This window comes from Trachinotus anak, unplaced genomic scaffold, assembly GCF_046630095.1.
Source record: "Trachinotus anak isolate AG129_WGS33_773 ecotype Australia unplaced genomic scaffold, CSIRO_AGI_Tana_v1 ptg000020l, whole genome shotgun sequence".
NCBI lineage: Eukaryota > Metazoa > Chordata > Actinopteri > Carangiformes > Carangidae > Trachinotus > Trachinotus anak.
Window position 1 is genome coordinate 4,778,126 of NW_027273871.1, and position 25,525 is coordinate 4,803,650.

The following is a 25,525-nucleotide window of genomic DNA, read 5'->3' on the forward strand; positions in this document are numbered from 1 at the left end:
CTGTTTGTAGCAAGCAGTGGTACAGTCACCCTTGACCTGACACTCAAAACACCCACTTGTACCCCTTTGAAAACATTTTTTTTCTTCTCTGAGCTGCCTCCAAATGTAATTCACAGCAATATGAGATTTTCAACCCTATCACCAGGTAGAACATTGATATTGGACAATTCTGCAAAAGCCAGCGTGAGTAAAACGTGGCTGTGGTCAGGGAAAGTTCAGAGCAGAGCCAGAACATTATTTTTTGGTGTAAAACAGGATGGAACTGGACTTGGCCTGAAAGTTGGGCACACTACTCGTTCATCCATCATCCAGACTTCATACACTTCTTCTGTGCCTTCAGCAGCTACACACATGGCAGATTATTGCATTAACAGTGAATCTTGGCAGTGGGTATAAATTAGATGTAAACTGTCCAATGTTAATGTAATTCTTAGGTAAAGTGACATTTTCTGCAGATTGCAGTTTGAATTGAACAGCACTAAATCAGCCCCTTTGAGGGTTATACATACCCTCATGACTCATGGTGTTTGTAACTATTTTACTCCTTACTCACCTGTCACAGTAAGATAAGATAAGTTAAGATCGCCTTTATTAGTCCCACAGTGGGGAAATTCACAAGTAGACTAAAACGTTCTGATTACCTACCTGTTCCACCTGCAGTTGGTATTACTGTCATAGCCCTGCTCCTCCATACCTTACAGTCAGAACATTTAAGTAAACATGGATAATATCTCATCCTCCTTACAGCTAATATCAGTTGTGGGTTACCTCAAGGGTCCCCTTTAGATCCTTTGATCTTTTAATACATTTTGTTAATGAAAAATGTCATTAATTACCTACTTTTCATGACACAAATGAGACTAGAACTAAATACAAAGAAACCTTTGGAACCGAGAGATATTCAAAAATGTATTACGATTTTTGTCAACAAATAAAAACTTAACGATAATGTGAAAGACAGGCAAATTAAAAGCTTTTAATGCAACATCTTATTCAGCAACCTACGAGCATCTGTGGGAGCTCACACTACGTGTTCTGAATAATAAAACAGTTTCCTCCACTGACCAAAATGTCTCTTGTTCAGAAGATGATTTAGCCGCTTGGTCTGTGGCAAGTTCTGTGTTTGTCAGTAAAGTTATCTGATGTTACCTGTGAGTCAGTCTGTGCACTACTGCAGAGCAGGGTGACACCTTGCCAGAGATATTTGTAACCATGACAACTGTATATAAAGATGGTGACAGCTATACCTTCAAAATGCTCAGAAGACAAAATTTAACATGTCACTGACGAAAATCACATTAAAACTAACAAAAATCAAATGACTAAAATTTGACTAAAACTTATGCACATTTTTGGCAAAAGACTAAAACTAATGTAACTTACTAAATGTAATTTGAAGTGGCCTCTGGACTATTTTCAGGATTTCAAAGGTTGAATGGCTTTTAGATTTCCAACGTCCTGTTTGGTTTCCTGGACTCCAGCATTGCTGTAGCTAAAATGTTGAATTGGAATTAGCTGAAAACACAGAGAGGGGTAATTTAGTCCTCTAATATTAGCAGGGACATGTTCCTTTTAAAACTGCTCATGAAAACTAATTTTCGACCTCTTAGCTTTTGGCTTTGTATGATCTGTTTTGTTCCAATTTAGAATTCATAAGATGAGGACTGTTGAAGGACTGTGTTTTTCATGGTTACTGGATTAGACCCATTTTGACCATGTCATGCTAAAAGCACAAATGGGTCTAGTTCTGCAGCTTGATTCAGCAGAGAGGAACCTTCCCACATCCTTTACATTTTGTCTCAGGCCCTTAACTGCCCCTTGATTCACCCACCCAGCACAATACAGACAGAATGCTTTCACTTAAGCTGCCAATCATGACCGCTCCATTTTCACTTCTTCTTCTTCCCTTCTCTGCTGTATTATAACAAAACAAATGGTATATAATTTTCAGTCACTTTTTTTTCCTTTTTTTTTTGTTGTTTGGTAGGATTCAAAAAGAAGGAACAAGTAATTTGCTATTCCTCTCCTATGCTCATTACTGCACACAAAAATAACAAGAGCACAACACTGAGGCATTGCTTTACCTGTGTTCCTCGCTCCACTAATTAAATCACTCACTGCTCAGTGAAACAGGTTTTCAGCTTGTACAGTCCTCAGTATTTTATTAACATTCTTATGGAGACTGTGAACCCCCGCACATATTGTATTTCTGAGAGTGCAGTGGGACAGTTTTCTTATAAAGTATACACATACATTGTCTTTGTCCAGCTGTACTTGGTAATCTACTCTGAAATTAATTCGTTAGTTGACATGAAGGGCTCCAAACCATGCAACAAGGATGGAGGTACAGTAGTAGGACAAATAGCCCATAGACTCTCTTAATTAGATTATATCCTTTGTCTTGACATGTCAACAGGGAGAAAGCCACAACTATTTGAGAATGACCTTTTTAGTTTTTTAATGAAGGCTATTCTTACAAGGACAAAATAACTGTTGTTGAAAACCTATTTTTCTTCTTTATCCCACTGGACAGTTTCAAACACTGATCCTTTGGCACCGATGTTTCGTATCCCGCAGGAAATTTTTTATGAGGTAAAACCCTGTGTCTTGTGTTATCTTACAGGGGTTTTTAACATGTCAAAATTAGCTTTGTTTTATTCCCACAATGACATCCATCCCACAAAACAACTCTGGAGGAGAAAATGTGCTACCAAAGATAGTGACATCAAGTAATGTGTCAATTAAGTTTGGGGTGTAGGCACAAATGTTACAGCTACAAACAATGATGACTATCTTGGCATCTGTCAGTCACATGTAAAACTAAGTCTTAAGAAAATACTAATCAGTTAATGGCCGTTTACGCGTATTAGGGTAAAAACATCATGATGAAAACATGATTGTTTTGTGCAGCAGAGACCTTTAGTCTTTTGGCTGCTGTCTAAAAGATGGAAGTTCTTAAGACACGATGAAATGAAAACCAGCCAGCCCATAGTTTGGACATATTTATTGACCAAGAACTGTTACTCTTCAGATTTTCCATCCTCACAGTGAAGTCACCGGTTTCACTCAGCTTCCAACTCTAAAACCAGGTTATTCCATAATCCAGGTTTAACAAGAAACAACGTATAAATAAGAAAATGTTGTAGAAACTAGGTGTTCAAGTTGAAGGTTTAGCTTTGATTTAAAAATTTGATTTTTTTGGAAATCTATTCTTACAATAATATAATATATAATATAATGTAATATGGTTCATGTCAGTGTTACCTCACCTCACTTTGGCTGCAGTCACTACAAGAGGACATTGTACAGCAAGAGTAGAAATTTTTGCAATGAAAAAAAACATCTTTTTAAAAACATCTCCTGTGAACATTTTACTGATAATATTCAGTAACATACAAGTTCAACTAGTCCAATACATAAATTAACAACATATCATCATTATATATAGAAAACGCAATTACCCTTCCCTGAAAACTGTAGCAAATTAGTTGTATATAGGCATAATTTCTAGGAAACAATTTTGGTTTGAGTGGTTATATTAGTGAAAACTTGAAGTGCTGCTATGAGACTTGTATATAGCTACATAAGTTGTGTGCAACTGTTGAAGAGGGCATCTTGGTTTCAGTGCATACCGTTGTGAATTTCCTCTACAGGAGATCAATAAAGGTACATCTTATCTTATCTGATTGTTGCAGCACCACATGTGTGAAAAATCTTGGGTTCCTGCTGGTATTTTCCCCAGGAAAAGAGAGTAGATACTGGCAAGAATTACTGGAAAACACCAGGCTCTCTATTCCTCCCAAAATAACACATCCTGGAAAAGTGTTTCTCTGAAACACTCTCTGAAAACAGAAACAAATTCAAGACAGTCAAAAAGCTGATTACTCAAAAATCCCCAAAATGTTGAAGTAATGCAGCATTTCTTGGTTTAGTGTATAATAATGTTGCAGAATTTCAAATTGTATAGCATTCAATTCGCTCTGCTGTCCAACACTGCTTGGTTCTAATTTAGTAGCTCATATCAATGCTGATAAAAGTAGCAATAAGAAAAGAAAGGGGACTTTTCAAGATCATTGTTAAGTCATCGCTGCAATGCCCATTTGATAAGCTGTTCGGTGTGGATAATGATGTGAAACTGATGGTGGGCCTCAGCCAAACATTTCAGGATCAGACATTAATTTTTGTAAAGAGAGGTATTGAGTCTTAATGCACCCTTTTAGTTTTGCTAACATCACTCCATCTATAGTTGTTCCGTCTTCACAGACGACCCACTCACTCACTCACCGCACTAAGTGAATCAGATCACATCCATTGTAATGGCTCACATGACAGAAATAAGTCAATTTCAGTCTCTTGAAATAGGCTTTAATTGATTTAAAAGGGCGTACATGCATGTAGATGTACAGAGAGACAGAAATACTGCAGCTCAGAGCTAACAGCACTTCCTCTGCTTGCCCTTCATGTCCGTTGGCTGCAGTAGTAAGGATGTGTGGGATCATGATGAATCAAACACAATAGAGTTTGATCTATAGTACATCTCAGCCTTTGCAGTGTTTTACTTTCCCTTGGTACCTGTAGTTTTCCATTGTGAGATTTTAATGAAATACAGAATGACTCACAGCCAGGTCATTATTAGAGTTGTTCTTGGTATTATATTATGTTGATACTAATTAATTAATTTCACTAGTTTTAAAACTACAAGTTGAAAGGTATTTTCATTGTTTCTTCCTTGTGTATTTGACATATTAAATTTCCAGTTAAAGTCTCACTTTACAGCTCAGCCATTCTAGAAAGAGAGAATGAAAATGGCATGGGGCAGAGCTTTGAAGACAATAATTAATTGCGATTATCCAAATTCTGTGATGACAATGGTGCCTCATTATCATGCATATGCCAATATAGCTCAAGGCGCAGATCCTCTCCAGGCTCTGTGTGCTTCTCAGTATGACTAACAGCCACATGGGAGTTGGTTATTGTTTAGAATTGTTAAATATGAGCAGAGGTAGGTTGGGACACATGTCGCATTTAAATCAACTATGATCAGGACAGGTGATCAGAACACAGTGCAAGCTGTGGTGGTTAAAGGTTTGCCTAAACTGCACCAAGTGCCTGTTCCACCAGTCGGTTCTGTCATGGCTGCATCTCTTCTTCTAAATCTTCCTGGTAAGATTTTAAAGTGATCTTTTGACTCAGAAGTGACAAAAAAGTAGCCTAACATTGGTCTGTAAACATCAGGCTTGAGTCAACACCTAGTCAGGACGATTCACGATGAGAGCTTCCTAATGGTGTACAAGTGGAAGGTTCTTGATATGGACCATTTATGTATTCTATCCAATCACAGTGATTTCATTGTGGTGCAGTGAAAGTAGTAAAAGCTTAACATGTTTTTTTTTTTAATATATATATATATATATATATATATATAAATGGCACCTTCTCTCTCTCAAACATGGTGGTCTAGTGTGACTTTAACAGTTCAGTTGAGTCTGTTGAGCTTTACCTTGCTCTGAAGCAGAGACACAATCTCAACAACAAGTCTTTTCAATTAAACAAAGAAATATGTTGTTGGTCTATGTCCTCTACAACAGCACATTGTGTTTTTCTGATATGACACCGTATCAACGGGACGACATTGCCCTTTGAAAAATAAACCTCTTTTCTGATTATCCTCGTCCGGAGGATAAGTGACTTGCCAAATACATGAATTAACAACATATCCTCATTACATTAATAGAAAACATAATCATGTTTCAATTATATTGCTTACAAAACATATTTGCTTCATCGCAAATTACTTATTAAAAGGTAATTTCTAGGAGACAGGATTGAACAGGGGACAGGTGCTGTCTAGGTTAAAAGAAACCAAGGTTGACTGTCGGTAGGAAATGGAAAACGAACAGTGGTTTCCTGTGCATCCATCCACCCAGACCTCCTCCCTCTGTGGACATTGTGACTGTATAATATCACACAACTTCCTCTTTTGTTCCTGGAAGGCAGGAGTCATAATTACTATTTGCCACTCGGGGGCTGTATCACTTGAAAGTAACCGTATGCCGTTTTTTGGCCGTTTGCCGAAATGACTGATGATCTCGTTTGTGTTGGGAGGACAGTCACCATATTCCCGTGGGTCAGCTCAGTCAAGTCATGCTGTGAGTCTGCAGTAGAAATGTATGAAGCACTGAATGCCACTGCTAAATCAGGCAACAAGAGGCTTGGAGAAAAATGTTACCCTAACCCTTATGAGAGAGCCTACGAAATACATTTTTTTTCCTTTATTGTATACATGCCTTATCTTGCCTGACTCAGTGATACAAGAATACAACTTTAAACAACTCCCCACTGAGCTGGTACAGCTCTCCCTTCTTTTCAGCGGTGTAATATAACAATGGATCGTCTATCATCTTTGCTGTTATTCTCTTTATAAGTCTTTTATCACCATTCCCAGACTTCCTTAAAATTTATAGTCCTCCTTTCCAAGTAATAAGTTTGTCTTTGCAAACTTGTTCAGTCAAGTTATAATTCTGCAAAGTAAGATAAGGTGTTTGTTATTGTCACATTAGTTTCTGTGCTTTTACATTTAGATGCTTTTTTGATCTAATGCTGTTTACACTTCTTGCACACACAGCAGTTTACAGGACAGCAGAACCTTTTGAATTTGGATTTATTTAATAAGGATTTATGCTTGAAACTCATTTAATTTGTTTACAATTTAATCAGTCTTCTAGAAAAGTGTTGAAAGCTCACAAAAGTAAGGAGCACTACGCATTGTATTTTATATATGCATCATAGAGGAAGGCTGAATTCATCAGAAATGTATTAATAAACCACTACAAGTTATTTCAGTAACATTAACAGCACAAGAAACATGAAAGACATCTTACTTAGAGTCCACACAGACACTTTGGAAATGAATGCACAAAAGGTCTGTTATGAAGGCACTAGTTCATTAATTCTGTTTGAATGATGTCCTCGCCTGCTGCAACACAAACAAACATCAGCTTTTCACCTTTTTTGCTTTGCCTGATGCAAACATAAAATACCCTGCACTCCTGTTTTGTACCATTTCAGACCACACTAAGTGACACGCTGCCACTTTCCTTTTCTTCTCTTACCTCGGCTGAATAAAGAATTCTCCGTTCCCTCATGTAATAGCATTACGTGCACCTAAAAACAGACAGTCTCCGTCCTTCTGCTTTGGTTCTACTGAAGGCATCTTTACAGCTTGTTCTGCCTCACCACATCACCACACAAACGTAAAATTGTCCAAAGAACTACTCCCCGCAGGAGGCCCCCGTTTGCATGGGAAGATGCTGTCCTCACTCCTCTGCCATTGTTCCGGTTAGTCAGCTTCCTAAAAACTGAAAGCTTACAGGCCAAATCACAATCTTACACCTCTTTCTAAAAAAAAAAACAAAAAAAAACAACAAAAAACTGCCAAATGTTGTAGCTCACTTAGCCTGAATTTCAACAATCCTCTCCAGCTTCATTGAAACTCAGAAACAACCCATTAGCTCGTGACAGGCGCTGTGTCTCAGCCTTCAATCTCCTGGACCTCAGACACAACAGCCTGGAAGGCTTACAACACTTTGTTGGGGTCCACATCACTGCTCCTAAGTGATTTCACTCAAGCCTGACTTTCCCAATTTATTATCTTAGCTAGTGACAGGTCACAGCTGATGTGAGGTCTGTTTTACATGTCCCTTTCTTCAGATCTCATAGATTCTTACTTGTCATTACTGCTTGTCTGTTGTCTAGAATGATCTGTTTTGGCTCTGCAGACTGATGCACATGGAAAAAACATGAATCTCATGTGAAAAATGTAAAGATGGATCTTTGTTCCTTTAAACCCCTGTAGCAGCATGGTCAGAGAAAAGTCTGTCAGCCTGTCTGTTCATCTGTAAAACAGTTTTGTGCACAGTAAGATATCTCAATAACTGCTGGTCGGATTGCTATAAAATCTGCTGCAGACATTTCTAATACTAGTCTTAATATAGATGCCAGCAAGCAGCAGTGCTGGTCTGAAGTCTGAATGAATTTTGCCCACATACTAAAGCAACTGCAGAGCTTGTCTTTGACTGGACAACTGTGGAGTGTGCCCCATATAGGTTTCCTTATTTCCTGAGTTTTGTGGATTCTCAGAAAAGTTGCTGTGGCCAAAAAAGGCCATTTGCTTCCTTCAAAGTTGGCGTCAGCTCTGCATTGCTTTCCAAGTTTTTCAAAGCTTTACAGTCTGTGTTCTGAACAGTACAACATATTCTCTTCACTGCAAATGCATCTGTTGGTTATAAAGACTTTGAAAGACATTTTTTAAGACCAGAACGTGTTGGCCTTTTAAGATTCAACCAAGACCACTATCTTTTCCTAATCTTACCCTTTGTGTCTTAGGACAAGCCTAACTGACTGTTTTGCATTTAAATTCAGTCTGAATATTTCATGACTTCGCAGATATGTTCATTAAAAATGGTTTCCTCATACTTTTGATAGCCATGCTAGAAGCTCTGCTATGCTAGCATCACAATATTGTTGCTAACACATTGATATTAAGCAGGTATTATGACTGCTGTCTTCATATAGTATGTAAACATGCTAAGTATAGCTGAGGCTGATGAGAATGTATTTAGTTTTACAAGTACAAAATCCATTTAAACACTCCCACCCCTCTACCCCATCCACACAACGAGCAGTAAATTACAAAGTTATAAATAAAAACAATAAAAATGATACAAATAATATCAGGAACTGAGGAAATGCCATGGTGAATCTCATAAATTAGCCTAGAAGAAACACAGAAGACTGGAAAACAAAGATAAAGATAGAAGGATAAATTACTAAAATACTACAACAGAGGAGATGTATTGTGAGTGAATAAAACAGAAATAAAAGGTAGAAAGTAGAAATAGAATAAATAACCACAAATAAAAGTAGGGTATTAAAAGGAAAACAAACAGAAAATATGCATAGAATAAAAGGACATATCACTAAAACAGCCTAAAATCCCAAGGGGCAATCCTTCTCTTAGTTATACACATATTTCAGTCTTGAGTCTCCAGTGTCTGGGGCTGAAAAGTGAAGCCAACACGTTATGCTAACAACTACAGTTCTTCGAGTGGCCACTTGGCTCTAAAAGCCAGTCATGTTAAAATCCCCAACTTAACAGCAGAAATCAACATGTTTACATCCTGGTACAAAAAACAGTTTTGGTCTTTATAGCTAATTTCCCCTTTCATGACAACTGAACAGAGCATGTTTTGTTTTTTTTAACCAATTAAAATTTTATGAAGGCTTAAACTTATGCATGATTGAGGGTGTGGCCAGTTTGAGTGACAGGTGGGTGAGTGTATAGTATAGGAGTTAGGCGGAGTCAGGCGTTGCCGAGATGGCAACGGCAGGGCAGCCCGCTTTGAGCTTCAACGGAGGCTACGTCCATCTTTATTTACAGTCTGTGGGTGGAGTAAATGACTGCCCAACACTGCAGTAACTACAGCAATGTCGCCAGCTTGGCTAAAGACATGATCAGGGAAGCCTGTTTGTTCTGGAGATTTTCTGGTTGTCTGGTCTGTAATTATAAGGACATGTGAACGTACAGGTATTTATACTCAATGGAGATGATAAAAACAACAACAAAACAACAACATTGTTACCATCCATATGTTTTCCTCTCCAGCACGCACTAGTTTACTGTGTTTATCAGACGTGCAAATTCTGATGCTCAGTCAAAGGTGGCAGTGCATTGTTTATACATACTAGAGCTTTACAAGGCTTTTCTTGGCCTCATATTTTTGATACATTTGCTGGTCTACTTCTACCTTGTAGTATCCTCGTGGTCATCCCACACATATTAAAGTAAACAGCTGCATGGGGAGTCTTTCTCTGAAGCAGCACCACCCTCCACAGAAAAACAAGTTTCCTGCCCTTATCAGTGAATCAGACTCTGTCTCACTATTCAATTGCAGATCCAAGACCTGTTTATTCAGCCCCACCTACACTACTACTTTAACACTCCACTGCAGTCTTTCATTCTCTACCTTCTTCTGCAGACTGCCCTTTTCATAGCCCAGTCCGCCCACACTCGTGTGTGGGAGCACACACAAACACAAACACACACACGCACTGGCTCTGCTTTGTAGGGATGTTTTTGCTTTTGTATTCACTATCCTTGTTTGTATCTGTTCTCATGTCACTGGTTTTACTTGAAAAGGCTTTATAAAACAACTCTGTATCATCTGTAATCCTGGCATTACAGTGAGTAGAAAAAAAACATTTTTCTTTCACTCAACTTGTCACATTTTGGCTGTAAATATTGATGAAACGTCCGGCAGACTTTCTCACAAGAGAGTAGCTGCTACGTCATGTCTGCAGTAAAATCAATTCTGATTCATATCTAAATTACAAGTGTGGTTTGTCCACTATGCCTTGGTTTACACTGTGTATTTTGTTTAGATAGTGTATTGTTAAGTTTGTGCATCATCAGCTTAAAGGAATAGTTCAACACAGATAAGCCGACCTGGAGTAAGGAGGCAGTTAGTTTAGCATTAAGACTAAAAACAAGGTGCGACAGTTTACCTGGGTCTTGTTTAAAAACACCTGCGAATCTTTTAAAACTCACTTATTAACATGTTATATCTTATCTCACACAAACGGAGATGTGAAAACAGCAGTTTGGCTTTTAAGGGGAAAACATACTGTAACTGCTTTTTTAACCAACAACTGTTTATCCATCCGCCCAGATTCTCTGGTTATAGCTCAGGTTGCCAGATGGTTGGTGAACACAGGTCTCTGTAAAGGCACAGTGGCACCAAACCTGGCAACCCCACTGTGACAATAAGACTTAGAGTTCCTACACACATTCACTGCAGCTGGAGTTTGCCAAGTCATATTTACAGCATGTGCAGTGACTCCCTGTAAAACCACTATTTGCTGTTTTTACATTTCTGTTAAACACTTTGGCACTTTCTAAGAAGAAAGCAAATATGTGTATCTCCAAAAATGTCCATCTACTTCTTTTAAGTCGATGCCATCTATTTTATCATTTCACATAAGTTATTTATCTTTCAGTGTCGTTGTCGTGTACCTCTCACCATCTGGAGGTGTTTACAAGTTGCACATGTTGAAACTCCTACTTAAATTCTCTGCCTTCATCTGGGAAGTGTGTGAACTTCTGTGGGCAGAAACACCTGCTGAAGTCTGGGTCTGCCTTTAAGTCAGCACGTTGATTTTAAAACTGTTTTTTTTTTTTAATTTATTGTCACAGACTGTCACCAACATTTGTCTCCGACTGCAATTAATTTAATGCCAAATGGTAATGAAGCAAGTGACAATTATGTGTAGCTCACTTGAAAATTACTATCAACGGACCCTCCACATTCAGTACGGCATTAATTAATTTTTCCCCTTAAACATTTAAAAAAACAACATTTCAGCAGTGCTCCACTGTGTCAACCTAAAGACTCATCTCTGCTTGCATGTTCTGATTTATTTGCATGTTAATTCAGCTGCTTCAACAATTTGACATGGTCAATGTTCTTTTTCTTTTTCTCTTCCACCTCACTCTTTTGCATGCTCTCACCGTCTCTGTGTGTTGGTGCTTTATGTTTGCTGGAAAAACAGCTTCCTGTCCCCAGATACAAGAAGGTAAGCTGCTGAGATAAGCTCAAATCCCAACCACTCCCCACTGATCAATACTTAGTCTTTTCCAACCCATGTCCACACCCAGTGAACCCTGATCGAAACCATCACCAGCCCCTAGCTAACCCCCTCTGAGCTCCCCCTCATTACCACTGTGATGTGATTCAGTTACTCTGCAACAAAAAAAAGTAATTTTCCTTGTGAATGAATGTTTAATGCTTCGCCTCTGTTCCTCCATTGGTCCCATTCTTTTCTGCCCGTACAGTCTTGCATATTGTAAATAATGACTCACCGAGACAGGTCAGCTAATTAAAAGCAAACACTGTGATAACAGATAGTGACAGGAGCATCCAAAGCAATGTGGTGATTGACTACACTGGACTGAGAGGTCAACCAATTTACTGATTAATTAAAGGTAAACTCCGTCTTTAGATACAAAATGCTGTCATACATCATGAATCAGTGTTGTTCAGATATTTATATTATAATTGGGTTCTGTAACTAATGTTGTTCTTACATTGGTGAATTCCTACTTTTCAACAATAGTCTACACTTGTCTGATTAAGTAGTTGGTTTTTCACATACTATAAGCGTTGTGGCTAAGACATGAACTCACTGCAACTTAAGAAAACCAACAAATGAAAAAACATCTTCACTCCGCGGACAACAGATCGGTCATATTTACTTTCCCGAGGAGGGTCTCATCAAACAGCTATTTGAGGTCATTTGTCCCATCAGCTGTTGGGGTTTTGAACAAGTTGTTGGCCTAGTTGTCACTGCAATTAACATATACTGATCACATCTGAATGTAACGTATTATGGTGAAATCTACTGTATGTTAAACAGATTTATGTCTTTATTTATTGTGTTATTTTATTTTATGATGTGTATTGGTGTTGACTTCTGTTGCAGACCGAATGCTCCTCAGAGCAAAGACTTTCTAATCAGATCATTCAGAATAAAATGCTTGGAAACACAGAACAGACACACAGCAGAGGTGAAGGTCGACCACTCGTCAATGATTTTGGAAAATTAGCTTATTTATATCACTGAAGCTAAACACAGAGCGCTAGCTTTTCTTTTTCTTGATGCCGCATATGTGAAGTCAAACTGATGAAAATCTTGGCTTCATTTGCTCGTGTTTTTGTTGGAGTTGGAGTGCGCTGAACTCTCTGGACTACCAAGTGTAAAAAACACCTCTTTCCTAATTGCCTGTGTCTTCAGAGGGAAACTTAAAAAGTCCAACATGAAATGTAAAATTGTGGTGTTGATTGATACATATGTCCTTCACTGTGTTACAGAATGGACACTGTTAAGCTCCCTTCAACTTAAAAAAAAAACAAAAAAAAAAAAACACAATACTGACATCTCTGAGTACATTTCTCCAATGTGACCACACATACATAATCTCAACCTAGTTAAATTGACATTGTAGAATAGCATAGAATGGGACGCAGAGAGTGATGTTGACACTTGGCAAAATAGAACTTACTGCCGTAAATGTTACAAATAGTATTAAATGAAAATATACTATAGTTGTACTGTATTCTGGCGTATTGAGCTGAGTGGCGACTTTGCTGTAATACATGAATTCCTGTATGATTTTCCAACATTTGCACAAAATGGCAGCTCTAAAAAAAGAACCCTGCTTGTTGATTCAGACCGACTGCCACCAAAACATTTAGCATTTGATTGTTGGAAATTTGTCGTCATAGCAACCGGAAATGTCTCAGCTTAAATTTATCCTTGAGAAATAAAAAAAAAAAGCACGGAGCATCAGTGCAGTGACAAGAATGTTGCCTCGCAATAGCTTTTAAATATTACACTCTTTGCTGTTTTCTTCCAAATCAATGAGACGTTATCAGTGACATGACTGGCATTGAAACTGATGTGTCCCTACGTGGCCCTGTGACACAACCCCCACCTCCACCTGTCTCCTCTGTAAGCATCTCGATCATCAGCGTTGACATTTATTGGTGATGAATGGGACCCATCTGCCGGCCCTCCATGTCGCCTGCTTGCATCACTCCAGGATCGCCTCAAGTAGCCTTGACCTGAGCACCTCCACTGATCCCAGGTGGCCCCTGAAGCATTAACCCCTTCTTCAACATGACCGCAGGTCAGCTCCCGCTGGATGAGATCAATGCCCTGTCTCATCCATCCTGTTATCTGCTGCTCCAGGTGATTGATGCTTCCTCCACCTCCAGGTTACCAGACCAGTCAGATATGGTAATGAAGACGTATGCCCGGGCCGATGAAGAGGCTGATAGCGCTGTGGAAAATAAGCATGCGTGTGGTGATAAAGGGCTTAGAGAATAAACATGAGCAGTATTTGCTCAAAATAAACTGTATGTTCTGAGGCTTCATAAAATGACTCCTTATTGATTTATGTAAGGATTGCAAATTATTCCACCAGAAGAACAAAAAACAAACAGAAAATAGACTACAAAACAAAAACTGTATAAATAATAACATCATTAAAAACATATTACTAACATTGTAGTGTTTTCTTCAGTGCACAGCTTCCTCACTGTTAAAGATGCACTATTGAACTCAAGCATTCACAGTTCAGATTGAAAACCTCAACAGTGAGCTGGAGTCATCTGGAGTTTGTTGAGGGTTTGTTTGTATCAGCAACTGAGTCTTCAACAAAAAAATATAAAGTCTATGTTGTATATGTTTTAGAGGTGTGTAGTGCATGAAGGATCAAAACCTTTTTATTTTATTCTATACTGTTATTAGAGAGCCAACACTAGAGAGATAACAGGAAATATTCCTGCCTGGACACAAACCAGTGACATTGACCCATTAACAATTTAATCAATAACACTGAATCCTCAAGTTAAATGTAGTGTATTGAATCATCAGCATCACTGCACCTCTCATGTGAAAACACATTGTTATATCATTATAGATAAAACTGAAAGTGAGCATATAACATGTTGATAATCCTTCACTACACACGCACACACAAACACCCCCCCCCCCACGCAAAAAAACCTAACAAACTACTGCAAGTATAACCAGTTCATCTGTAATTGGTGTTTACAATGGAAAGCTTGAGTGATACTTTTTGAATAATAATTAATTCATTTAAATTATTTTTTACTGCCCAACTTAGTTTTCTCCTCCAATTAAGTAGCGTTAAGGTTTGTCTGCTACCTGCCTGATTGTCTGACTGCTTGTGTTTCTTGACCCTTTTGACTTCTTTTTAGCTTCTTTTTAGATTTTTAGATGTAGCAGTTTCCCAGTTCCCAGTCCTCAGCGATCAACCTGGTAAATACAGTGTATTTTATTATCAACAGAAGTGATGGGCAAAACTATGAAAATAAGACCCAAGTTGTAACAACCAGACTTAGTGTATCCTTAAACATTACTCATATACTGTAGGTCTGGTTTTTTTACTGAACTGAAGGAAACAGTTTGAAATACAGAAGCAACAGACTGAACCTCAGACGGGAAGCACAACATTAATGTCCGGTGTTTGGCTGTGTTACCCAGTAACATGTCACTGTTTTGTGAGTACTTTTTTCAGTAACATTACAATTTGAAATTCAGTAATTATATTACGGTTACAATTTCCAGCTTGTTTGCAGTTTTACTGAGGGTTTCATGCACAGTTATTATCAGTTTTGCTCAGCATTTTGAGGATCGGTGAACCTGGACTTCTGTAGTACTCTTGCTGCTCAGTATATACCTCTAAACTGAAGGCTTTTTGGCTTCTTGTGAAACCATGTCTTATTTTCTAAATACAGAAGATGTGATGTATGATTTATGTTTTTGTTGTTGTTTAAAAGCACCTCTGCTGTTACTGGGCTGAGTAATGACAGCATGCGTAACAGTATGAGTAATGTAACACAACACTTTTACTGTTGAGCACTCTGTAAATTAATGTGTTTATTTTTTCAATACGTAATCTGTCATGAACAAGAATACAGTCATTTACTGATGTACAAATGAGCGATGATTCAGTCACTAAGAAATGTAATGAACTATACTATAAACAAACAGAGACTTAGAAACTGAATGAAATTATTTGAATTTCCATTTCTAGTCTTCATGTGTTATGAGATGTATGTAAGTATTTGGTATCATAATGAGCTGGCACATGAAAATCTTGGACAGTGCTTTATTTAGATCTAATTCAAATTTCCGCGAAATATCTTATTTGAAGTTAATGTAGCTGCATGTATACTTGAATGTGACTTCAGTGTTCATAATCTTTTTATGTTCACTATGTTCTCAGTTCAAATCCTCCAACCCATCACGACCACACATGCCAAGCCCCACTACACCCCTCATTTCCTCTGAAAGATGTCAAGGAAGCTCATGATTCCCCAAACAAAGAGACCTCAACTTCATTTCACAGCATTTACTGGCTGTTATTCAAGGGAGCTGTTATGAATGAGTGTGTGTGAGATCGGAGGTGTGTGGATACACTGGTGCATGTTACCCATCTGCCTTTCGCAGTGGTCATTTTTCTCCAGCCCTCAGTAATTATGATCAACCGAGTATTCAGAGGCTGCTCGCGCAATCAGCAGCATGATGCAGCTGTATGTTCGGCCCAGTCCAGCTCCACATAATGTGCCTCTGCCTAAATGATAGCTCAGGTGTTCGCTGAAGGAAACAATAGAGGCAGATTAAGAGGCACATTAACCTCTCCAATCAGCTCTCATGGTGCCATCTCAATAACTGGGTGTGGAAAACACAGTCAGGAAGTGTGGCTAAATATCAGCAAAAAAATGTAACATTTTGACACCCAGAAGTACACATCATAGAAGCAAATGAAAATCAGTGAACAAGGAGTCGCAGGCGGAGTAACAGTTTTAGAGGCACGTTAAGCTTTGAGTTGGTTTATGCTCCTATTAAGCAGAAAAAAAATATCAGTTCAAAGTGTTTCTATTTCAGATCAAACATATATATACAGCTGAATATTTCACGGGTTTTGTTCTCCCAGGCTGCTGAGGAGAAAATAAGAAACAAGATTGAGATGAAAGGGTCACGGCTGGCACAGAGATTGGGGTTACAAAGTGAAAGTTGACTGTGATGTATCACCTGATTTTCATAGCACACTGTAGACATCAGACTCCTTCTGCCTTAAACGTTATGTGCCTCAGTGAGGCAGCAGGGCTACAAACATTTCTTAATGTATGTCACTTTGACACCAATTAGAGTAATTCACAGTCAGGATGAACTCATTTACTTTTCAGTAGGCCTACAGTGTATTCAGTAAAAGAAGCATCCAACCTTGTGTTGAAGACATCCTCTCTTATGTACTTGTTGTTTCCTTGTCTCAGTCCTTTGATTTATGTCTCTAGTGTGCAACAAAATATAATAATATTAAATCCTAAAGATGGACAGAATGGAAACATTTGAAACTTTCAAAATAACAAATTCCCAACAGCTTGGTTCAGCCCTCTGGCAACCCACAACTTAAGCCATCAAAACAAAATTCAATACACACAGCTCGACTTCTCTTATCTCTGACTGAGAAGTCATCCTTTCTCAAGATGCAAACAAATGAGAGCCTTTGGCAATATCTGAATGCACATTTAATGATCATCAAAGAAAGATGGGGACTTTTGCTAAGAAATTCTTTGGTTTATTGTTTTCATTAATACATATGTCAGAATTTGGTAATTCTATGCAGTCTTTCTCATCCATTGTAGAAATGTTAAATCCAGCATATGGAGTATCTGTCGTGGAAACTTAATTTCTCCTCTCTTGCTTGCACTCTAAAAATGGGTATGTGCTGCCGCAAAAGCCAACTTCCTGTGCATCTGTCATCTGGTGAAAACTTTAGGTAAACATTTGCTGGCAATGACTCTCAATAACTGATTAATGAAGACTGGCCTCCTATTAAAAATGATCTGTTTGTGTTTGTGCAAGCAGCTTATTACAACCCATAGTTATGTTTTACTGGTAAGTGACCACGACTGGTCGTGTGAGGAAGGATCACTTTCAGCAAAACCCTCACTGGCCTTTAGGGAGCCAAGAAGGAAGTCAGGTGACTGCTAAACCGCTGCTCTTTTCCCCTCTCAAACTGTTCTATAACATTAACCGTGTGTTTATTATTGTAACCTTGACAACAAAGGTCCTCTAACCTTAACCTTACTTATTTTAACCCAAACCACAACCAAATGTTCCCTAAACCTAACCAAGTCATTTTTGTGCCTGAACCAAAACCAACCAAACTGTAAGTTCCATAAACTTAAACATAAATAAACAGGTCATATATATATATATATATATATATATATATATATATATATATATATATATATATATATATATATATATATATATATATATATATATATATATATATATATATATATATATATATATATATATATATATATATATATATATGGGATATATATTCAGCAGGTGTAGGACCTGCTGAACATATATCCCATCAGAAGTTACCTTTTCATACGGAGCAGCTCTAGACTGTTCTCTATATTTTATTATTTACAGAGACCCACAAACAATCCCCACAATGAGCAAGCGCTTGGCAACAGCGGCAGGGACAAAATTGGCTTGTAAGAGGCAGAAACCTCGAGCAGAACGAGGCTCAGGGTGGACAGCCATCTGCCTTGGCCGGGTGGGTTGAGAGAGACGGACAGAGGGCAACGGAGAGAGCAAGAGGAGAGAGACACAGCGTAATGCAAGTTTCACACAGAGATTTAAAGTCATACTACTACTTCTATTACTACTTATACCATTACTAGTAATAATAATAATATCAATAATAATAGTAATAACAATAATAGTTGTAGCAGCAGGGGTTGAGCAGGATCATGGGGCAGTAAGTATTTTGCAGTCACATATCCAGACTCCGCAGCTCCTCAGACAGAAATACCTGCAGAGAGCAACAGGAGCAGAGAGGAGAGAGACGAGAAAGAATAAAACAACAGGAGGGAGGGAGAGAGAGATGAAAAGAGAGGACTGGAAGAAGAAAGACAGAAATGCACACAGTCTGGACGCTCATGTGCTTGAGGGAGTAAACAAGCAGAGATATAGTGATGCAGTGGTTTTCAGAAAGTTTACAGTAATCTCATTGGCAGAACAACATGGACTCTGCTGTATTTACTAGATTTAACTGATTCATTGAAACTGAAAGTTAAGGCGTAAAGAGGAGATTTAAGTTTTGATTTGAAAGCCTCAACAGAGTCAGACAGTCTGATGTCAACAGGGAGGTTATTCCAGGGGAAGGGGCCCGATAAGAAAATGCCCTGCAGCCTGCAGACTCTTTCTATCTGTGAATGGGTGAAGTTAAAAAAACATCATCAATCCTGGGGTGAGCTTTAGGCAACAAAAGCACTTTGATTAAGGTTAGGGAAAATAAACACACTGTGTCTCAAGTCTGTGAATTTTTCAGGACTCAAACCAAAGTCTGTCTCTAAACTTAACCAAGAGCTGTGAGTGCCTATAACTAACCATAATAAGGTTTTGGAGCCAATAACTTATCTTCTGCTGCTGCAATGTTTCATCTCAGCATTTTGGAGGTGCATAGGTAAAACGGCTGCAGTGAGAACCAAACAGCATGTTGCTTTTGACGCAGCCACTCTAGACACTATATATTGTGATTGCTTATTCACTAGTTTTCATTTAACTTTGCATAGCACTCATCCCATATCATTTGTATAGGGATGGTGTATCTAACTTATCTTATACTGTGGTCTAAACTAAACACTGGCTAGAACAGTAATTCTGATTTCATTTCTGCTAAATTTGTCGCTTCATGTTTTAAAGGGATGTACTACACAAGAAATATCTTTTCGTTCTGAGACATTTGTTGGTCTTGTTGAAATGTGTAATTTATAAAAGAACTGACACAGAAATCACAAGTATTATGTGAAAATTCTGGTGCTTAAAATTTTTGTGATTTTAATCCTTTGAGAAATTCTCCCACCTAATATGAAAGAATGCTTTCTCTCTCTGTTGGTGGAATGTCACAGACTCATTCTCACAAACTTAAAAGCAAGGCTGATTTTCATACTTGCACAAAAGCTGACATTTGTCAGTGTCAGTTAGTTCCAGCAGAGTCTATAAAACGTACAAATTCAAGAATTCACGTCCAATTTAAGCTCCTACCTCATCTTGAACAATCCCATCAGCACATGAGGTCAAAGAAAAGCAAAGAGGTTCTTTCAGTGCAGATGCATTTCGTAGGAAGATATTATGACTGATCTGCAGTTTGTTTCAGTTCTTCTGTTTATTCCCTCTGAATTTCAGTGTGGAACTCCTTTAGGTCCTTTCAGTGGGCTCCCACATGGTGCTGTTTTATTTGTGTGTTTGTATGAGTGACCTTTTCACCCTGTGCCTTCTATGAGTCGCATTGATTTGCTCTTCAGTGAAATGTAAAAACCTCGTCTTTTTTAGTCAGTTCCATTGTTTCTCAGGGTGAGGTGGTGATTTACTGAATGTCTCACCACAGAGAGAAAGGGAGTCTCTGTAATGATTTACAGCAAGTACACTGAAATGGTTGGAGGATGGATGGTGCTGAGGAAAACTGGAGAGAAGGCAGATCAACTCCATGCTGTAAATACTCCAGATATTTTAAATTTCTAGATCTCACAATAACGTTTCACTTTCACTTGCTCTTAATGACTCATATTCCGATTTAAATGTCCAGAACAAAATAAAACCCAGGTTGTGTGAAAACATCAACATATACTGTAATTCTGTATAGGTAGTGACCACACTAATGGTGTCTGTATGTTATGGTTTACAAAGATGGCGACCAGGTTATTGATCAGATCTTTACACTCAGTCCAGAGCAGAATATCTTGAAAATGATGCCCGGACTTTCACAACATTCAGTATTAACACTCTTGGCTGATTTCTCATGTTTGTGATGCCCCACATGACCTTTTGTTCGGTGTGACCATCAGGTTGAAATCTCTTTAACCAACACTTTGGTTCCTGTGAGCATATGTATCAACTTAATAGGCTTAAAACTAAATGTTGGTGACTCTGTTTTTCAGTCTGTCCCATCTGCCCCACATTTTGTCATAGAAATTCTTTAGATTTTATTTAAGTGTAATGGTGTTCATGGTCTCCAGATGATGAATTCTAATATATTTGTTGACCCAAATATTTGGGTCAACAAATATAAACTTTCCTTCTGCACAGGTGTCAGACCAAATTGTAATTTTTTATTAGATTTGCTTTGGATAATTGTTCCTGTTGATGAAGAGTAAATCCATATTATGGGGGTGTAATGAACACTGGTGCACAAAAATCTACACAATATAAGAGTCTCAAAAATAAAGCTGTTAAGGAACTTTTTTTGTCTTGATGATTCATGAATGTTTCCCTGTGTTTCTTCCCCAGGGGCTCAAGCCGATGGACCACAATGGGCTGTCAGACCCCTATGTCAAGTTGCACCTACTGCCTGGTGCCAGCAAGGTATGCACTATGTTAATGAATAATAAATGAATACAATAAAGTCACAATCTCAGGAACATATACAAGATATGAAGAGGTTACAACAGGAACAACTGGAACAAAAAATAGAAATGAACAAGAATGTCCACTCTGCCTCCAAAGACTTGAACACAGTATAGAGACCAAGTTTTAAAAGCGTCTCGGTGTCGTTTCAGTCTGTTGATGGAGTTTTCAGGAAAACATGCTGGATGTTTTGCTCAGATCCTGTCTTGTGGGTTTCTCAGGGCTGTAAATAGACCCACATTAGGAGAAGCCTAATAATCCATTTCATGATTCGGGGAACACCACAGTGAGGATATGTCAGTGCAAGGCTTCATCAATGTAAACAACATTAACTGACTGACCTAATGTACCCACTTACCAATGATGTGCTTCACTGGTGAAGACCTTGCCTCTTAGCATCATGCTGTGAGCCAGGCTTTTGTCTGCTCAGTGTCACAAGTGGATGCACTTTAAGAGACATAACTTATGTTCCATTGTATAAGAGCTACTAAAGCTCTCATGGGTCTCTACACATCAGACTCCAGTTGCTGCATTCCAGCCAAATGATCACATGAAGGAAGTATGTGAAACAAAGCTGGAAATGCATCTTAGACTTCGACACAGGGAAGGACTCACAGGTTGTTACTGAAGAGGCAGTGAATTCTTTAATTTGCTTGCGTCTGACAGTGGGCGTCAAGGTTAATTTGAACCTTTCATTAAAGTCTTCAAATCTAATATAGATCCTGTTAATGAGTACATTCCACAAAAGAAGCTTCCTGAAAGCTGAAGCTGTGGCATTATCCATCTACCTGACTCATATCTCCCTTTCTTCTAATACCTTTTCAGATTCATCTCATTTATTCTTTGATCTGAACTTTGTAATTGTTTCGTGTGTGCTCTTGCCACTCTTATTTTGCATAGTTATGACTGTTAGGTGTGTAAAAAGGTGATGAATAACCATGTAGCTCATTTGTAATTATCACATATGTTAACAGCATCTGGGTGTCAGTCTGCTAATGTAGGTTCCTGTAGCATTCAACATATCAGCATCTAAACATGCAAGGAATTCATAAGTGTTCTGTCATGAACTCCAGTGCTGGACGATTTTAAACTGGCAAGACCAATCTCGTTAGGATTCATCCTCTTTCTTTCCTGGTTGTTAAGATATTTCACTTGAGCAAAGTGCTGAAACACCAGACTGATGGTGGATGGATGAACAGGCGTCTCCAGAACTGCTAGCAAGGCTAAATTTAATGGTGCAGCTGAGAAACCCCAATGTACTCGATGAAGGAGAATACACCACCGCAATGACCATTTATCACCAAGAGACCTAATACAAAGAAAACATTGTGTTTTACTCGGAGAAATAGTCTGAATGATACTTTAGAGGAGGCTTTTTTTTTTTTTTTTTAATGCCTGCAGGCCAGTGATGGCCGTGGGCATAGGCGTTATGTTTTCAGGACGTCCGTCCAGCCGTCTGTCTGTACGCCATTCTCATGAACGTGATATCTCATGGGGAACCTTGAGGGAATATCTTAAAATTTGGTACAACATTCAATTGGGCATTTCATGATTCGGGGACTTCATAATGTTCGGTGACATCATAATGTTCTCCAAAAATACTTTATTTAATTAAATGCTGTAACTCAGGAAGGGGAAATTAGGACCATATTTCCTGATGCTTGACTGGTTGGTGGAGGCTTACAAACACGAAGTGGTAATTCTAGCTTCTGTATGTTCTACTCTTCATAACATGACTGAGAAAGTCTGCAGAGCTGGTGTTATTACTGCAAACCTGTTGATTTCGCACTGTGGTTTAAGAATGAACGGATAATTCAGCTCTGACAAACTGACTTCTCATTGTTCTACGAATATACAGTGACTGAGGGAGGCAGGATAATGTTGTCTGGATCACACCTCTCAGTTAGAGCTGCAGCTGTTCTGGATCTTTAAATAAACCGAGTCTCTTACGGTTCTGCAGATAGAAACAGTTATCATGTCTGCCACACATGTGGCATCCTTTATTGTTAGCTATGCCACTGCCCACTGTGTCTCAGCCACACATTGTGCTGTGACTTATATTGTACAGTCTATGTACAAAACACAGTGTTGATATTATTTTTAGTCTGGAATAAATTAGTCTGCTCCATGTGTGCAGACACTGATGGTGCTTTGTTATGACACAACATGTTTTCCTGAAATTTAAAAATGGACTAATTAGTGACAATGGAAAGATAGAGTTGTGATTATTATCATTGAGAATGTGCAATTAGCCATTCAGAAAGTGAGGACACCCGGGGCCTGATGACTGCATGTGAAGCAGTGGTATAATAATTGTCAGACAACAAATGGTATCGGCCAATAAAGCAAACCAACCGTCTGCCTGCTGTTGGTTTGAATGGGCAGCTCCTCCCCCTTCAACCTCTTCAGTTAAAGGAGAAATCTGCCAACTGTAGATATCATCTGTGATCATATCCAGCCAACAGATTTGGGTCCAGAGCAAGATACTGCAACAACTACTGACCAGATTGTTGTCAATATTCATCACACCCTGGGGATGATTCACAAGATCATTGCAGCAAAATCAGTGCATTTTATTTTAAAAAGTCCTGTTAATGATGTCTGACTTTAGGAAATGCTGGGTGCTCTCCAGTCTGCAGAAATAAACACGAGGACAGAGCTAAGCTTAGAAGAATCTGTTGAAAATATCATGTAAACAAACTAAAGCAAAAAATTCCCTAAAACTTTGAAAGGTAATGACACATAATTACATTAGTAGTCACTTTATCTGTTCACTTTATTTGTTTTAAATGAAAATGTAATTTAATTAAAATTTTTTAAAAGATAATTGCTATTGCTTTCACAATATTGTTTTTTATTATTGCTTTCAGTTACTGGATCCAATGTCATTATTGTTCTCACATTTGTGTTGTGTGAATAAGTGAGATCCAGAGTTGTTCATTAGTGAGCTGTAGACGTGTTGGGAGGATCAGGGTATATAAGGTGAACTGCTCCTATTATGATGAACTAACTTGGCCACTTCTTTTAGTATCTGCAGGCTTTAGACCTTACCATCATTTACTATTTCCTCAAAGGCGAAAAAGGTCAAGATGCACACTTTTTGTTATCTACAACACTGAGTTTGACTCGCTCCTCCTGCCATCTGCTGCCCCTTCTAACTCTGTTCCATCTCTACTGATAAAGTGGCTCTGTACATCTTCTGTGGCGTCACAGACAGCGCTCACATTTCAGAAGATTTTTAAATGTACTTTTACAACTTTCTGAACAGCACTAAATTATTCCAACAGTCTCAAAGTTTTCATTCTTCAGGAGAAGCCTTGTCTCTGCACTTATTTTAGATCATTCATCACTCACAAAGTGTGAGCGGTGTCATATCTCTTTCCAGTGAGTGGTTTGAGTTTTTGAAAGGGATTTTCTCCTTCCATTTTAGTTTAGAGAGCAGCAGAGCAGGCATCACTTTATATGAAAATGTCATAGATTATTTGATTGGTAAGTCAAATAAAACTCCATGAGGGCGTGTTGCCTCTAGGATTTATCTCTCCTCTCAAGCCGGAGGCCACAGAAAGGCTTTCATATTTTTGTGCCAGTAAAACATGATGCCGTCACCTTCCCCCTGCTCTGATATTCTCGCAGCTTGCTCTCAAAATAATCATTAGGTTCGGTCTAAGAGCCTCATTAAGACCCACTAAAGAGGTCATAAGTTCTGCTTGCGCTCTAATCAGAAGTGAAGTTTCACGCTCTGCTGCGAGGCCAGATCATGGTTTCATCTTCTTTGAGACCACAATCAAACACAACAAAATGCCTGTAATTATTCCAGATTAAACTGTGGTTTGCTGACAGGGGTTAAATGATGTAAAATGATGATGTTTTCACAGGTGATAAAGCAGCGCAGGTGAAAAATTTGGTATGGAGTAGGTACAGCAAATATTTATACTTTCATACTGAATCAGCTCAATTGTGTGACATGATGGTGATGTAAAGAAAACACAAGCAGGAGCGACGCAGCCAGTGGCTGATAAAATGATTAAATTGTATTTGATAGTTTGATTTGATTGTTTTTTAAAACCCAACATTTGCCTAAGAGTTGAATCAGTTTAGGGAGCATGAAATCAATTCCTTTGTTTATTGCATATTGTATTTTGTAATAAACCACAATAAAAGCAATATGTGAGGAGGTCGGAGTAAAACAGAGAGTCAATAATAAAATCTGATTGTTCAAATAGATTGACTTGCACAGACACACCAAACATTTCTTTGTTTTAATGATATCTTTGAGATGAAGTCTGCATCTCTTCATTATAGAAAATGAATGATTTTACCTTCCAAACCAGTTTTTCAAACACGTTGAAGTGAGAGTAACATAAGGGGAGGTAACATTGATTTTTTGAAACCATGTCTGGCTATAACTGTATCTTCTAAAACACAGACTCTAGGAAACACT

The 25,525-nt window shown here is 38.4% G+C and overlaps 1 protein-coding gene across 2 annotated transcripts in view; it reads left to right on the forward strand.

The window, feature by feature from the left end:
• The window catches only part of doc2b (double C2-like domains, beta), a 112,830-nt gene that overhangs the window by 54,335 nt on the left and 32,970 nt on the right, over window positions 1-25,525 (forward strand). Inside the window, exons 3-4 of one of the 2 annotated variants that reach the window (XM_071506038.1) lie at window positions 11,608-11,631; window positions 20,968-21,042. In XM_071506038.1, the coding sequence (XP_071362139.1) occupies window positions 11,608-11,631; window positions 20,968-21,042 (99 nt within the window). The remainder of the gene's footprint in view (window positions 1-11,607; window positions 11,632-20,967; window positions 21,043-25,525) is intronic. The other variant, XM_071506039.1, reaches the window with a different exon arrangement.